This window comes from Nerophis ophidion, linkage group LG27, assembly GCF_033978795.1.
Source record: "Nerophis ophidion isolate RoL-2023_Sa linkage group LG27, RoL_Noph_v1.0, whole genome shotgun sequence".
Classification (NCBI taxonomy): Eukaryota; Metazoa; Chordata; class Actinopteri; order Syngnathiformes; family Syngnathidae; genus Nerophis; species Nerophis ophidion.
In genome coordinates, this window is record NC_084637.1 from 11,848,768 (window position 1) to 11,866,465 (window position 17,698).

A 17,698-nucleotide genomic window follows, 5' to 3' on the forward strand; every position below is an offset into this window, starting at 1 on the left:
TACTGATATGGAAGAGTATTACACGGTCTTAAGCTACAATGCTTTTTCTTAAGGGGCTCTTATTTTGTTTATTTTTGGTTTAAGCATAAAACACCTTTTTACCTGCACACTGCCTCCCGCTGTTCCCGACATCTACAAAGCATTTAGCTACCGGCTGCCACCTACTGATATGGAAGAGTATTACACGGTCTTAAGCTTCAATGTTTTTTCTTAAGGGGCTCTTATTTTGTTTATTTTTGGTTTAAGCATTAAACACCTTTTTACCTGCACACTGCCTCCCGCTGTTCCCGACATCTACAAAGCAATTAGCTACCGGCTGCCACCTACTGATATGGAAGAGTATTACACGGTCTTAAGCTTCAATGTTTTTTCTTAAGGGGCTCTTATTTTGTTTATTTTTGGTTTAAGCATTAAACACCTTTTTACCTGCACACTGCCTCCCGCTGTTCCCGACATCTACAAAGCATTTAGCTACCGGCTGCCACCTACTGATATGGAAGAGTATTACACGGTCTTAAGCTTCAATGCTTTTTCTTAAGGGGCTCTTATTTTGTTTATTTTTGGTTTAAGCATTAAACACCTTTTTACCTGCACACTGCCTCCCGCTGTTCCCGATATCTACAAAGCATTTAGCTACCGGCTGCCACCTACTGATATGGAAGAGTATTACACGGTCTTAAGCTTCAATGCTTTTTCTTAAGGGGCTCTTATTTTGTTTATTTTTGGTTTAAGCATTAAACACCTTTTTACCTGCACCCTGCCTCCCGCTGTTCCCGACATCTACAAAGCAATTAGCTACCGGCTGCCACCTACTGATATGGAAGAGTATTACACGGTCTTAAGCTTCAATGTTTTTTCTTAAGGGGCTCTTATTTTGTTTATTTTTGGTTTAAGCATTAAACACCTTTTTACCTGCATGCTGCCTCCCGCTGTTCCCGACATCTACAAAGCATTTAGCTACCAGCTGCCACCTACTGATATGGAAGAGTATTACACGGTCTTAAGCTACAATGCTTTTTCTTAAGGGGCTCTTATTTTGTTTATTTTTGGTTTAAGCATTAAACACCTTTTTACCTGCACGCTGCCTCCCGCTGTTCCCGACATCTACAAAGCATTTAGCTACCAGCTGCCACCTACTGATATGGAAGAGTATTACACGGTCTTAAGCTACAATGCTTTTTCTTAAGGGGCTCTTATTTTGTTTATTTTTGGTATAAGCATTAAACACCTTTTTACCTGCACGCTGCCTCCCGCTGTTCCCGACATCTGCAAAGCATTTAGCTACCGGCTGCCAACTACTGATATGGAAGAGTATTACACGGTCTTAAGCTTCAATGCTTTTTCTTAAGGGGCTCTTATTTTGTTTATTTTTGGTTTAAGCATTAAACACCTTTTTACCTGCACGCTGCCTCCCGCTGTTCCCGACATCTACAAAGCATTTAGCTACCAGCTGCCACCTACTGATATGGAAGAGTATTACACGGTCTTAAGCTACAATGCTTTTTCTTAAGGGGCTCTTATTTTGTTTATTTTTGGTTTAAGCATAAAACACCTTTTTACCTGCACACTGCCTCCCGCTGTTCCCGACATCTACAAAGCATTTAGCTACCGGCTGCCACCTACTGATATGGAAGAGTATTACACGGTCTTAAGCTTCAATGTTTTTTCTTAAGGGGCTCTTATTTTGTTTATTTTTGGTTTAAGCATTAAACACCTTTTTACCTGCACACTGCCTCCCGCTGTTCCCGACATCTACAAAGCAATTAGCTACCGGCTGCCACCTACTGATATGGAAGAGTATTACACGGTCTTAAGCTTCAATGTTTTTTCTTAAGGGGCTCTTATTTTGTTTATTTTTGGTTTAAGCATTAAACACCTTTTTACCTGCACACTGCCTCCCGCTGTTCCCGACATCTACAAAGCATTTAGCTACCGGCTGCCACCTACTGATATGGAAGAGTATTACACGGTCTTAAGCTTCAATGCTTTTTCTTAAGGGGCTCTTATTTTGTTTATTTTTGGTTTAAGCATTAAACACCTTTTTACCTGCACACTGCCTCCCGCTGTTCCCGATATCTACAAAGCATTTAGCTACCGGCTGCCACCTACTGATATGGAAGAGTATTACACGGTCTTAAGCTTCAATGCTTTTTCTTAAGGGGCTCTTATTTTGTTTATTTTTGGTTTAAGCATTAAACACCTTTTTACCTGCACCCTGCCTCCCGCTGTTCCCGACATCTACAAAGCAATTAGCTACCGGCTGCCACCTACTGATATGGAAGAGTATTACACGGTCTTAAGCTTCAATGTTTTTTCTTAAGGGGCTCTTATTTTGTTTATTTTTGGTTTAAGCATTAAACACCTTTTTACCTGCATGCTGCCTCCCGCTGTTCCCGACATCTACAAAGCATTTAGCTACCAGCTGCCACCTACTGATATGGAAGAGTATTACACGGTCTTAAGCTACAATGCTTTTTCTTAAGGGGCTCTTATTTTGTTTATTTTTGGTTTAAGCATTAAACACCTTTTTACCTGCACACTGCCTCCCGCTGTTCCCGACATCTACAAAGCATTTAGCTACCGGCTGCCACCTACTGATATGGAAGAGTATTACACAGTCTTAAGCTTCAATGTTTTTTCTTAAGGGGCTCTTATTTTGTTTATTTTTGGTTTAAGCATTAAACACCTTTTTACCTGCATGCTGCCTCCCGCTGTTCCCGACATCTACAAAGCATTTAGCTACCAGCTGCCACCTACTGATATGGAAGAGTATTACACGGTCTTAAGCTACAATGCTTTTTCTTAAGGGGCTCTTATTTTGTTTATTTTTGGTTTAAGCATTAAACACCTTTTTACCTGCACGCTGCCTCCCGCTGTTCCCGACATCTACAAAGCATTTAGCTACCGGCTGCCAACTACTGATATGGAAGAGTATTACACGGTCTTAAGCTTCAATGCTTTTTCTTAAGGGGCTCTTATTTTGTTTATTTTTGGTTTAAGCATTAAACACCTTTTTACCTGCACACTGCCTCCCGCTGTTCCCGACATCTACAAAGCATTTAGCTACCGGCTGCCACTTACTGATATGGAAGAGTATTACACGGTCTTAAGCTTCAATGTTTTTTCTTAAGGGGCTCTTATTTTGTTTATTTTTGGTTTAAGCATTAAACACCTTTTTACCTGCATGCTGCCTCCCGCTGTTCCCGACATCTACAAAGCAATTAGCTACCGGCTGCCACCTACTGATATGGAAGAGTACTACACGGTCACTGCCGAGCTCTCGACAGCACCGACACTCAACAACAACACATCATTTGCTGACTATAATTACTGGTTTGCAAAAAATATTTTTAACCCAAATAGGTGAAATTACATAATCTCCCACGGCACACCAGATTGTATCGCAGTGTGCCGCGGCACAGTGGTTGAAAAACACTGCTCTATGGCAAAAATATGGCAATATTGCGAAATGATCAAGTATGACAAATAGAATGGACCTGCTATCCCCGTTTAAATAAGGAAATCTCATTTCAATAGGCCCTTAAAATTTCACGAAAATCGTCCGATACCGTCGAGCGTCCGATCGATCGGAACAGAACAGCCCACCCCTGGTACAAGTTGAAGAAACCCACGGTTCCCAATTATCGATGTTGGTTCAGACCGCAGACTCGCTTGGCGTCTGCGTGCTCCGCCTCAGCCTGTCTCGAAGTTTGAGGAGCAGCTTGCACGCCGGTTCCGTGTACTGCTTGTTGGCGAGGCCCAGCACCAGCGGCACCACCGCCATGCTCCCGATGCCGGTGCAGGAGAGCACGATGTGGGCGGTGGAACTCCACCTGGTGTCGCTCATCAGCAAGGCCATGCACACGTGCATGTAGATGAGGTACGGCACCCAGCACGCCAGGAAGGTCAGCGACACGGCCGCCACGCAGCGAGCGTAGCGCAGGTTGAGCCTGTGCTCCCGGTCCGAGGCCTGACCGCGCTCCACGGAGCGATGGAGGCGGCAGATGTCCCTCAGCTGACCCCGGGTGATCCACAGCGCGCGGCCCGTCATGGCAGCGATGCTGAGAATGGCGGGCAAGACCAGGCCGTACACTTCCAGGTAGAGGAAGGCGTTGGGGAACACGCGTCTGTACGAGCAGCACACGGTCACGTTGGTGGAGCAGCTCGACCCAAGAGTCCACTTTGGGCCTCGGGCGCAGCAGCCGTCCCAGTCCGGACCGCCCCAGTTGTTCCAACCAAAAGCCGGCAGGGACGCGTACAGAAGCGGCGGCGCCCACACCAGCGACAACGCCAGGGGGAAACTGCGGTGCATCCACAAGTTGCTGTAGTGCAGCGGCTCCACGATGCAGATGTACCGCTCGTAGTGGACCATGACCAAGTTGAGAAGGAACGCCAGGAAGAGGAAGTTCGGGAAAATGTGCGCCGCCAGGCAGGAGCCGAAGCTCAACTCCCGGTTGAGCGACATCAGGGGTATGAAAGGCAGCGCCACGCCCGTGCACATGTCCGCCACCAGCAGGCTCAGGAAGAAGTAGTTGGGCGTGTTGTGGAGCTGGCGGTTGCACAAGATGCCCGAGATGATGAGGAGGTTGGCCAGAATGATGGAGGTCGACAGCGGGACGGTGATGGCGTAGATCAGGTGCTCCTCGTCTTTGTTCATCGTCGGGGGCGGTGTGCAAAGCGGACCAGCTTCACCTACCGGCAACGTGTGGTAACCCTGCGGGACACCACATTGTTTACATTAGCCACGTGCGCATCGACACTAAAATATCGATACCGCCGATATCAGACCTTTGTGCTCCAATATTGAGTTTTAAATCAAAATATCGATAATGCCGATACTTAAATTCAGGGGTGTCCAAACTTTTTCCACCAAGGGCCGTGCGCATTGATACTTTTTTTTGTATTTACAAACCCTGTTTCCATATGAGTTGTCCACAACTGCGTGAGCAAATAGTCAAACAGTTTAAGAACAACGTTTCTCAAAGTGCAATTGCAAAAAATTTAGGGATTTCAACACTCAAGGTCCATAATATCATCAAAAGGTTCAGAACATTTCTCAAAGTGCAATTGCAAAAAATTTAGGGATTTCAACATTCAAGGTCCATAATATCATCAAAAGGTTCAGAGAATCTGGAGAAATAACTCCACGTAAGCGGCATGGCGGGAAACCAACATTGAATGACCGTGACCTTCGATCCCCCAGGCGGCACTGTATCAAAACCCGACATCATTCTCTAAAGGATATCACCACATGGGCTCAGTAACACTTCAGAAAACCACTTTCACTAAATACAGTTGGTCGCTACATCTGTAAGTGCAACTTAAAGCTCTACTATGCAAAGCAAAAAAGCCATTTATCAACAACATCCAGAAACGCCGCTGGCTTCTCTGGGCCCGAGATCATCTAAGACGGACTGATGCGAAGTGGAAAAGTTTTGTGTGGTCTGACGAGTCCACATTTCAAATTATTTTTGGAAATATTCGACATCGTGTCATCCGGACTAAAGGGGAAGCGAACCATCCAGACTGTAATCGATGCAAAGTTGAAAAGCCAGCATCTGTGATGGTATGGAGGTGTATTAGTGCCCAAGGCATGGGTAACTTACACATCTGTGAAGGCACCATTAATGCTGAAAGGTCCATACAGGTTTTGGAACAACATTTGTTGTCATCCAAGCAACGTTATCATGGACGCCCCTGCTTATTTCAGCAAGACAAGTGTTACAACAGCGTGGCTTTGTAAAAAAAGAGTGCAGGTACTTTCCTGGCCTGCCTGCAGTCCAGACCTGTCTCCCATCGAAAATGTGTGGCGCATTATGAAGCGTAAAATACGACGGCGGAGACACCGGACTGTTGAACAACTGAAGCTCTACATAAAACAAGAATGGGAAAGAATTCCACTTTCAAAGCTTCAACAATTAGTTTCCTCAGTTCCCAAAAGTTTATTGAGTGTTGTTAAAAGAAAACGTGATGTAACACGGTGGTGAACATGCCCTTTCCCAACTACTTTGGCACGTGTTGTAGCCATGAAATTCTAAATTATTATTTGCAAAAAATAAACAAAGTATGAGTTTGAACATCAAATATATTGTCTTTGTAGTGCATTCAACTGAATATGGGTTGAAAAGGATTTGCAAATCTTTGTATTCCGTTTATATTTACATCCAACACAATTTCCCAACTCATATGGAAACAGGGTTTGTGACGCTAATAACTAATAATACTATGCTTTGCGCCCTGCGATGAAGTGGCGACTTGTCCAGGGTGTACCCCGCCTTCTGCTTGATTTTAGCTAAGATAGGCACCAGCGTCCCCTGCTACCACAAAAGGGAATAAGCGGTAGAAAATGGATGGATGGATGGACTGATGGACTGTGCTTTTCCACCTATAACACAAGGCTGACACAAAATGTTATTGTGGCTGTCATAACTTGGATTTTAGAGCGGTTTGTTTTCTCATGGTGCAAAGCGACTGGACTGGACAAGGCGTGAAAGTAAAGACATGATTTAATTAATCTATCAAAAGAACAGACCAAAGGCGCGCACCAGGCGCAGGCAAAAACAACTTAGGACATGAAACATGAACTAAAAAAAACTCACTAAACTGTGGACATAAAAACGAGCATGGATAATGTCAGGGGTGTCAAGAGTGAATCAAGGGTGATGTCGCCAGGTCGAATACCTGGCAACTACAGGCTAAGATAATATTGACATGATTAACAACAGGTGCGGGATTTCAAACAAATGAGGCAGGTGAAACTAATGGTTGTCATGGAAACTAAAACAGACCAGAGTGGGCATAAATAGAACCTAATGGAGTCAAAAACAAACAGAATTTAACTAAACAGAATATAATCACAAGACCTGACAGTGGCGTCTTTTTTTGTCACAAAAATATTAAAGTGTCAAAAGTGTCCTTTTATTTTGAAAAAAAAATGTTTTTTTTCTTTGTCATGAAAAAGGGACGTTTTTGTCATGAAATAGGGAGGTTTTTGTGGTTAGTGCACTAATTGTAAGTATATATTGTGTTTTTTATGTTGATTTAATAAAAAATAAAATATATATATATATATATATTTTTTTAAATAAAAATGAATAAAAAATTATTTTGCGGCCCGGTGGTTGGGGACCACTGATATATAGTATAGACCAGTGGTCCCCAACCACCGGGCCGCAGAATAATTTTTTATAAAGATTTTTTTTTATTTTTTTTAAATTAAATTAACATAAAAAAAACAAGATGCACTTACAATTAGTGCACCAACCCAAAAAACCTCCCCTTTTCATGAAAAAATACAATTAAAAAAAAAAAGAAAAATCCATGTTTACCTCTTGTAAAATGACTTGACTGACATACAAGAAAAGACCAACCTTGTGTGTTTATTGGAGGACATTTAGATGTCAACAGGCTGTCCAGCTTTGCGCAAGTAAACATACTGCATCTAAATGCTTACATCAGCGGTTTTAGATGCAAGCCCATACTTGTTTATTTTTGCTGATATTATTGTTGTAGTAGTAGTAGTAGTAGTAGTAGTAGTAGTAGTTGTTGTAAGTCCTCATGTCCATCATAGTGGACATGTGTTAGAGATCCAACTTAAAATATTATATATAGAAACCCAATTGTCACGAACACGCATCACTGCGGTAATTGTGACCTCAGGTTGCAGGAAACAGGTGGCAACGTGCAGGTCAGAGTCTTTTAATTATTACCAACAGCACAGGGGCGTGCAATCGGGAAGTGAACAAAAGCATAAGCAGGCTTGACATAAGCAAAACAAGCAAATGCAAAGCAGTACAACAAATACACTATAATGTCAAAAGTATTTGGCCACCCATCCAAATGTTGAGAATCAGGTGCCCTAATTACTTGGCCCGGTGTATAAAATCCAGCGCTTAGGCATGGAGACTGCTTCTACAAACATTTGTGAAAGAATGGGCCGCTCTCGGTGATTTCCAGCGTGCAACAAATCCAGTTGTGAAATTTCCTCGCTCCTAAATAATCTAAAGTCAACTTTATCATAAAAGTGAAGAGTTGGGGAACAACAGCAACTCAGCCACCAAGTGGTAGGCCACGTAAACTGACAGAGAGGGGTCAGCGGATGCCGAAGCGCATAGTGCAAAGACTTTCTGCACAGTCCGTTGCTACAGAGCTCCAAACTTCCTGTGACCTTCCAATTAGCACACGTACAGTACGCAGAGAGCTTCTTGGAATGGGTTTTCAGGGCCGAGCAGCTGTATCTAAGCCAAACATCCCCAAGTCCAATGCAAAGTGTGGGATGCAGAAGTGTAAAACACGTCGGTACTGGACTCTAGAGCAGGGGTCGGGAACCTTTTTGGCTGAGAGAGCCAAAAAGCCAAATATTTTAAAATGTATTTCCGTAAGAGCCATATAATATTTTTTAAAACTGAACACAACTTAACGTGTGCATTTTTTAAGTAAGATTAACATTTCTAGAGTTTAATAGGTCTCTTATTCTTTGTAATAACATTGTTATTCTGAAGCTAACTATGGAGGAAGCGTGGCCTGTGGGCCTGCAGCAAAGCGGAGTGTTGCCAGGATCGGCCTCAAAATCAGCGACAGTTGCGTAGATGGCCCACATGGGCCTTGTTAAATAATCACCTGTCGCTCTGTTATAAGCAGCAGCCAGGAAGGAGAGACGGGGTTGTGGCTGGAGCCAGAGCGCGAGCGAGAACGAAAGAGAAAAAGACAATCGCTGGAAAGCAACTGAGGGACTTATTGAAAAATAAAACAATATTGTAACCCTGAAACCGGCTCCCATGTCGGTGCTTGGTGGTCTGAATGAACCTCCAGGAGGCCAAGTCCCACACTAACCAATAATAAATAAAAAACTTCTTACCATTAACGCCATTTCTTGAACAGGTGCGGTAGAAAACGGAGGAATGGATTAAAACTGCATGAGAATGTTTTATATTTTGAACATTATTTTTAACACTGTGATCCATCCATCCATTTTCTACCGCTTATTCCCTTTTGAGGTCGCGGGGGGCGCTGGCGCCTATCTCAGCTACAATCGGGCGGAAGGTGTCGTACACCCTGGACAAGTCGCCACCTCATGACAGGGCCACACTGTGATTACAAGTGGAATTATTCATTACTTTTCGTGTCAAGCAATGTCAGCTCAGATTCATTCGAGAGCCAAATGCAGTCATCAAAAGAGCCACATCTGGCTCTCGAGCCATAGGTTCCCTACCCCTGCCCTAGAGCAATGGAGACGTCTTCTCTGGAGTGATGAATCACTCTTTTCCATCTGGCAATGTGATGGACGAGTCTGGGTTTGTAGGTTGCCAGGAGAATGGTACATTTCGGACTGCATTGTGCCGAGTGTGAAATTTGGTGGAGGAGGAAATATGGTGTGGGGTTGTTTTTCAGGAGTTGCTTTGAATGCTCCAGGATACCAAAACATTTTGGACAATTCTATGGGATGGCACTTCAAGTTCATATGTGAGTAAAGGCAGGTGGCCAAATACTTTTGGCAATTTAGTGTAGCTTGCTGGTTTTTGCAATGACAAACAGACCCTAATCTTGGTCGGTCAAACGGCTGGCAGGCACATTCTAGTTCTCTGATTAGTGATCGGAATATGGAAGTAGAATTGTCTCACTATCAATATGATATTAATACATATGCATGGATTAATAAATATACAAATGTGATGTACTAATAAATTATTGATTTGTATGAACGCGAATTTGTAAATATATTTTTGAGATTTGAAAATATACACAATTACATATTGAGTATAAAAATGTGACATACAAAAAAATCCAGAATTTGTATAAATAAAGGTGTATTTGTAAATATGTTTTTGAGATTTGAATACAAATATGTTTGATTTTGTATTGAATTTGCATATGTGCATCGCTGTTTTGCTTTTGTGTCGATGAGACATTCCTCCCACAAACCAGATGCACAAATAAATGTGACCTACACACTCCCCTGAACAACCAGCAGAGGGCACTGCAGCCAGAGCGGTCTGGGTCACAGAGCATTATATGCATTATATGCAAAATGCCCGGAGTTCTCTGCACAAAAACAATCCACGTCTTTACAGAGCGAACACACAATGGGCCTGAGCTAGCTAACATTAGCGTTGTATTAGCCAATGCTAATTCATCCAGTTAATCTGAAAGACCGTGCTAGCTGCTTATTTTATTGTATCAATGCCGTTTAATGACCTTGTCCCGACGTTGTTCAGGGGAGTGTGTAGGTCACATTCATATGTGCATCTGGTTTGTGGGAGGAATGTCTCATCGACACAAAAGCAAAAAAAGCGGTCCACATTCGCAAATTCAATACAAAATCAAGCATATTTATATTCAAATCTCAAAAATATATTTACAATCGCAGGTTTATTATACAAATTCTTGATTTATTTTTATGTCACATTTCTATATTTATACAAGTACATTTTATTTGTACATATTTTCAAATCTCAATATATTTACATATGTGTTTATTTATTCAAATGTATTTATTTGTGTATCACATTTGTATTTATTTGTCTATTTATTAATGCCATCCGAACGCCTCCCAAGGGAGGTGTTTAGGCCACGTCCAACCGGTAGGAGGCCACGGGGAAGACCCAGGACACGTTGGGAATACTATGTCTTCCGGCTACACTTCGGGATCCCCCGGGAAGAGCTGGACGAAGTGGCTGGGGAGAGGGAAGTCTGGGCTTCCCTGCTTAGGCTGCTGCCCCCGCGACCTGACCTCGGATAAGCGGAAGTAGATAGATGGATGGATGGCTTAAATCTATCCATCAATTCTAAGTTGCTACTTTTTTTAAAATGTTTTTTGTGTTCTCTGCCCTTTTTGTCAAAGAAAAATGTTTTTTTTTATGGGAAACACCCAAAATATGCAAAATCTTCCCCAAAAATATTTTTCAAAGTGAAAGTGAGGAAACAACCGTGAACTAAAAAAGAGAATACAAAACTAGGGAACGCAGGGTAATGTCAGACCTCAGGTGACGGGTCGTGACATAAATGTAATTGCCTACTTCTCTAGTTGATAAAGCAGCAATGTTGCGAGGCAAATCTTCTATTTCATTGGACAAAACCCAACAAAGCACGGGAACAGATTTTATTGCGTTTAAAGGGGAACATTATCACCAGACCTATGTAAGCGTCAATATATACCTTGATGTTGCAGAAAAAAGACCATATATTTTTTTAACCAATTTCCGAACTCGAAATGGGTGAATTTTGGCGATTTAAACGCCTTTCTATTTATCGCTCTCGGAGCGATGACGTCAGAACGTGACGTCACCTAGGTAACAAAGCCGCCATTTTCTCAACCACATTACAAACACTCAGCTCTGTTATTTTCCGTTTTTTCGACTATTTTCTGGAACCTTGGAGACATCATGCCTCGTCGGTGTGTTGTCGGAGGGTGTAACAACACTAACAGGGAGGGATTCAAGTTGCACCACTGGCCCAAAGATGCGAAAGTGGCAGAAAAATTGGACGAAATTTGTTCAAAATACGAGGGTGTGGGGAAAGCCGAGGAAATGGTCAGTCGTTTGTTCCGCACACTTTACCGACGAAAGCTATGCTACTACAGAGATGGCAAGATTGTGTGGATATCCTGCGACACTCAAAGCAGATGCATTTCCAACGATAAAGTCAAAGAAATCTGCCACCAGACCCCCATTGAACGTGCCGGAGTGTCTGCACATTTTACCGGCGATGACAGACATGGCACAGAGATGTATGGATAACCTGCAGATGTATTTCCAACATTTACCATGAATTGATTAACATGGACCCCGACTTAAACAAGTTGAAAAACTTATTCGGGTGTTACCATTCAGTGGTCAATTGTACGGAATATGTACTGTACTGTGCAATCTACTAATAAAAGTATCTATCAATCAATCAATCAAAACGATAAAGTCAACTAGATGACAAATGTGAGTTTTGTTGATGTTGTTGACTTATGTGCTAATCAGACATATTTGGTCGCGGCGTGACTGCCAGCTAATCGATGCTAACATGCTAATAAGGCTAGCTGTATGTACATTTGAAACTATATTTACATCCAGCGTTTCCCTCCACCCACATTTAATGCCAAACAAATACTTACCAATCGATGGATGTAAGTTGATCCAGTGTCACAAGATGCGAAACTTCCGATCGTTGGTCTGCACATTTTACCGGCGATGCTAAGGCAGACATGGCCGAATAGCGTCAATAGCTATTCGCTCAATAACTTCAGTTTCTTCTTCAATTTCGTTTTCACTATCTGCCTCCATACTCCAACCATCCGTTTCTATACATGCGTAATGTGTTGAATCGCTTAAGCCGCTGAAATCCGAGTCTGAATCCGAGCTAATGTCGCTATATCTTGCTGTGCTATCCGTATTGGCATCACTGGATGACGTCACAGGAAAATGGACGATGGCTTCACAGATAGCGAAAATCAGGCACTTTGAAGCTTTTTTTATGGGATATTCCATGTTGGGTAAAATTTTGAAAAACAATTTATAAAATAAAATAAGCCACGGGGAACTGATTTTTATTGGTTTTAACCCTTCTGAAATTGTGATAATGTTCCCCTTTAAAAAAAAAAAAGCGGAGAAACACATGTCACTTAAAGAGGACAAACATGACAACCTAATTACTCTGTAACACAACATTTTCACCACCTGTTCTAAATCAATATCATCAGAAGCGTTGTGGACATTTGTTTTGGGTCCTTTTTTGTCAGAGGTGCACATTTTGTAAAAACAAAAATGTCCACTGCAGAGGACGCTGGTAGGAACCTATCCCAGCTGACTACCCTGGACGAATCCCCAGCCAATCACAGGACAGATGGCCGATATCCACACCTATGGAGGATGTTTGAACATAACAAAAAAAAGCAACCCTCACAATAATTGGTAACGGTGACGTGCAGCCAGGGAAAGAAAAAAAATGTAAAAAGAAAAAATATTAATTAAATTGTTTTATGTATCCAGTGATTATACTTCATAAATGTATTTTCCATTGAACTTCACCAGTTTTAGATTATTTTTATTCAAAATCGCTGAATTTTCACATTTGCTGTTCAAATACTAAAAAGAGACTTGCGGTGAGGCAGCAGCCAGTTGAGCCTCACCATGGATTGCGCAATGACTCGGCTAACTGCTGGCTGCTGTGCAGTGAGACCGTATTGCTGTGTGAATTATATTATACATTTCCATAGTTTAGTTAGCTGAGGTATATAATGTACGGTGTATTTTGTCAACAACTGTATGCGTGTAACGTATTTCTTGTGCTGAGCAATCCTCAAACGGCTGCGAAGACGCACTGTGTGAGGCACCTGTTCTCCCGCCTCATAGTGATAGAGGGCGCTAGTGATCCCAGGGATCATTCTTGCCACAACTCGGCTGCAGAAGAAGTGACAACAAGCAGCAAGAGTGAGCAGCGTGTGTTTATTTTTTCCTCTCCCCTGGACTTTTTACACGGATGTTTGCATATCTAAAATAAAACAGTTTTCTAAACTGGACTTTCAATCGAAGCAGGTGGTAATAATTAAAGGAAGACCAACCCCGGAGCTAAAAGGTTTGCTTCAGACAGTGATCTCCATCAAGACAGAGAGACTTTTAAAACTGAAGAAAGATGGAAGACTTCAACAAACCCTGTTTCCATATGAGTTGGGAAATTGTGTTAGATGTAAATATAAACGGAATACAATGATTTGCAAATCATTTTCAACCCATATTCAGTTGAATATGCTACAAAGACAATATATTTGATGTTCAAACTGATAAACCTTTTTTTGTTGTTGCAAAAAATCATTAACTTTAGAATTTGATGCCAGCAACACGTGACAAAGAAGTTGGGAAAGGTGGCAATAAATACTGATAAAGTTGAGCAATGCTCATCAAACACTTATTTGGAACATCCCACAGGTGTGCAGGCTAATTGGGAACAGGTGGGTGCCATGATTGGGTATAAAAGCAGCTTCCATGAAATGCTAAGTAATTCACAAACAAGGATGAGGCGAGGGTCACCAATTTGTAAGCAAATTCTCGAACAGTTTTAGAACAACATTTCTCAAAGAGCTATTGCAAGGAATTTAGGGATTTTACCATCTACGGTCCGTAAAATCTTCAAAAATTTCAGAGAATCTGGAGAAATCACTGCACGTAAGCAATGATATTACGGACTTTTGATCCCTCAGGCGGTACTGCATCAAAAACCGACAGTGTGTAAAGGATATCACCACATGGGCTCAGGAACACTTCATAAAACCACTGTCAGTAGCTACAGTTGGTCGCTACATCTTTAAGTGCAAGTTAAAACTCTACTATGCAAAGCGAAAGCCATTTATCAACAACACCAAGGAACACCGCTGGCTTCTCTGGGCCCGAGCTCATCTAAGATGGACTGATGCAAAGCGGAAAGGTGTTCAGTGGTCTGACAAGTCCAATTTTCAAATTATATTTGGAAACAGAGGACGTGGTGTTCTCCAGAACAAAGAGGAAAATAACATTTCGGATTGTTATTGGCGCAAAGTTCAAAAGCCAGCATCTGTGATGGTATGGGGGTGTATTAGTGCCCAAGGCATGGGTAACTTACACATCTGTGAAGATACATACAAGGTTTTGGAGCAACATATGTTGTCATCCAAGCAACGTTGTTATGGACGCCCCTGCTTATTTCAGCAGGACAAGTGTTACAACAGTGTGGCTCTGTAAAAAAAGAGTGTGGTTACTTTCCTGGCCCGCCTGCAGTCCAGACCTGTCTCCCATCAAAAATGTGTGGCGCATTATGAAGTGTAAAATACGACAGCAGAGACCCCGGACTGTTGAACGACTGAAGCTCTACATAATCAATCATCAATCAATCAATGTTTATTTATATAGCCCCAAATCACAAATGTCTCAAAGGACTGCACAAATCATTACGACTACAACATCCTCGGAAGAACCCACAAAAGGGCAAGGAAAACTCACACCCAGGACAAGAATGGGAAATAATTCCACTTTCAAAGCTTCAACAATTAGTTTCCTCAGTTCCCAAACGTTTATTGAGTGTTGTTAAAAGAAAAGATGATGTAACACAGTGGTGAACATGCCCTTGCCCAACTACTTTGGCACGTGTTGCAGCCATGAAATTCTAAGTTATTATTTGCAAAAAAAAATAAAGTTTATGAGTTTGAACATCAAATATCATGTCTTTGTAGTGCATTCAATTGAATATGCGTTGAAAAGGATTTGCAAATCATTGTATTCTGTTAATTTTTACATCTAACACAATTTCCCAACTCATATGGAAACGGGGTTTGTATAAACAAGTTATCAATGTTTTTGTTCAGAAGGAGCGGCACATTGACTTCATTTATAAGTAAAGGTAAGACCATAATAGCATTTTTTTTTTAAATTAAATGTGCTTTTTTGGGTGCTATGTGTAAAGAATGCTGGTAGGAGCTTTTAAACATAACCCGTTAACTGCTGCCAATCAAATGGTGAATAAGATACTCCTTAGGGTTCGTATGTTTATAAATCTGACTGTGATGAAGTCAGTGCCTCACCAGCCATGAACCTCACCGCACATCACTGATTGGTAATGTTTTCATCATATTCCTTCAAAAACACACTTCCATGGTCTTGTCTCCTCATTAAACAATAGTTAACATAGTTTTCATTTACAATATAGAAAATAAGAGAGCAACGATGGGGATTTACCGTTCAGCGATGATCCACCCGGTCATGTTCATCCAAGTCGATATCGTCCCTCCTGTCTGTCACATGTGCAGTCAAACGTCCGCTTCCTTTTGTAGTCCCTTCAGGTTGTGGAAACATCAGAAGTGTGGCCAAGGCGTCTCCTCTGTCTGTCCGCACGCTGCCAAGGGGAGGTGCGCACTGAAAGGAGGAGGAGACTCTCCTGACCCACTGACTCCATGGTGGCTCTTCTACTATCAGGTTTCTCTTGTGGAACATCTCTGGTCATTGTGAAGGTTCCTCCACATCCCTTTAGGCCTGCCTCTGGGGCAACATACCTTGTTACAATATGTCACACACACACATTGTGTATGTCTGAGATCACACCAGTTGTCATGCCCGCCTCATATCTATAAACACATTGCTGATGGAAGGTCGGCGATGGCCCGCTCTGTTTGCCAAAGACCGAAGCCTCCCCGCGCAAGTTTGGAGCAGAGCTGGTCGCCGGCTGAGATGGACGAGCGCCTGTCAGATAACGCTTTTAAACACAACGCTCCCCGGCTTGGAAAGACACAACGCAGATCTTCACTGACAAAGTTAACCTGCTGAGAACCAGCAGTGCAATTTTGTCCTCTTTAAAAGACAAGCGGTTCTTAGTCTGCACCGGTGCCTCGACATTATTTTTTATGTCATGCCTCCCTTCTTTAGGGTCATCTTTTCCCCCCTAAAATTGCACCTTATATATTCTGTACGTATATACTAATATAGACATGTGGTTATTTATTTTACAATGCAGTCTGCTGAAAATGATCGGAAGCGCCACTGTACATAGCAACTCAAGCTGTGGTCAATTTTGAAATTGCCACAAAGCACATTTTAGGATATTCAACACTTTGCTGCCATCTGGCGGCTGAAGTGGATAGTGGATGCCCCAAATTCATCACGTTTCATGTGTCAAGTAAAGCCCGAAAAAAGGGACCATATGAATCCCTTTCCCACTGCATATAAATATGTATGTGTGTGTGTGTGTGTGTGAGTTTGGATATGTATATATATATATGTATGTATATATATACATATGTATGTATATATATATATATCTATATATGTATGTATATATACATATGTATGTATGTATATATATATGTGTATATATACATATGTAAAAAATATATATGTATGTATATACGTATGTATGTATGTATATATATATATATGTATATATATATATATATGCATGTAGCCCTGCGATGAGGTGGCAACTTGTGTACCCCGCCTCCCGCCAGATTGTACCTGAGATAGGCACCAGCGCCCCCTGCGACTCCAAAGGGAATAAGCGGTAGAAAATGGATGGATGGATATATGTATGTATGCATATATATATGTGTATATATGTACATGTGTATATGTATGTGTAAATATGTGTATATGTATATATATGCATATATGTATGCATACATATATATATATACGTATATATATATATATGTGGGCCTACCGAGGATGTCGTGGTGGTTTGTGCAGCCCTTTGAGACACTAGTGATTTAGGGCTATATAAGTAAACATTGATTGATTGATATAAACATTTAATATATATACATATATAATAACTATATATCTATATCTATATAGTATATATAGATATAAATTAAGTTGGTTGGTAATACTAATGCAAAATTAGTGTCAATACAGCCAGTGAGTGTGCCACACGCTCACTGAGGCCTCATTCATTACTTACTACCGTTTCATTTATTGGGTTTTTAAATTTAAAAATTGCATGTTTTTAAAGTACGAGTGTTCAATCAATAGTTTAAGGGGGTTTTGGTAACATGAAGTCATTTTTAAGATACTGAAAACGCAAAATTTCCACTGCAGTGGACACAAAACTATTACTTTTTCATATAACAGGACGACGTATCACAATGAAGATCGGCATGCACGAAAAAAAAGCTGCCAAGTTCAAATTCAAAACATGGATGAATATTTTTTTACATCTCTAATGTTACTATAACTGTAATAATGGAAGATACAAA

General features: G+C 41.5%; 1 protein-coding gene across 1 annotated transcript; it reads right to left on the reverse strand.

Moving 5' to 3' along the window:
• Nucleotides 1-3,509: 3,509 nt before the first annotated feature.
• gpbar1 (G protein-coupled bile acid receptor 1) lies at nt 3,510-15,928 on the reverse strand. The gene is made up of 2 exons (XM_061889515.1): nt 15,690-15,928; nt 3,510-4,714 (listed from the first exon to the last, which is right to left on the reverse strand). The coding sequence occupies exon 2, from the start codon at nt 4,655-4,657 to the stop codon at nt 3,656-3,658; it is 1,002 nt and encodes a 333-aa protein (XP_061745499.1). The 5' UTR covers nt 4,658-4,714; nt 15,690-15,928; the 3' UTR covers nt 3,510-3,655.
• Between the last annotated feature and the right edge of the window lie 1,770 nt (nt 15,929-17,698).

Coding starts and splice junctions, on each gene's coding strand:
- gpbar1 (XM_061889515.1), bottom strand. CDS start 4,657: ATGAACAAAGACGAGGAGCACCTGATCTACGCCATCACCGTCCCGCTG.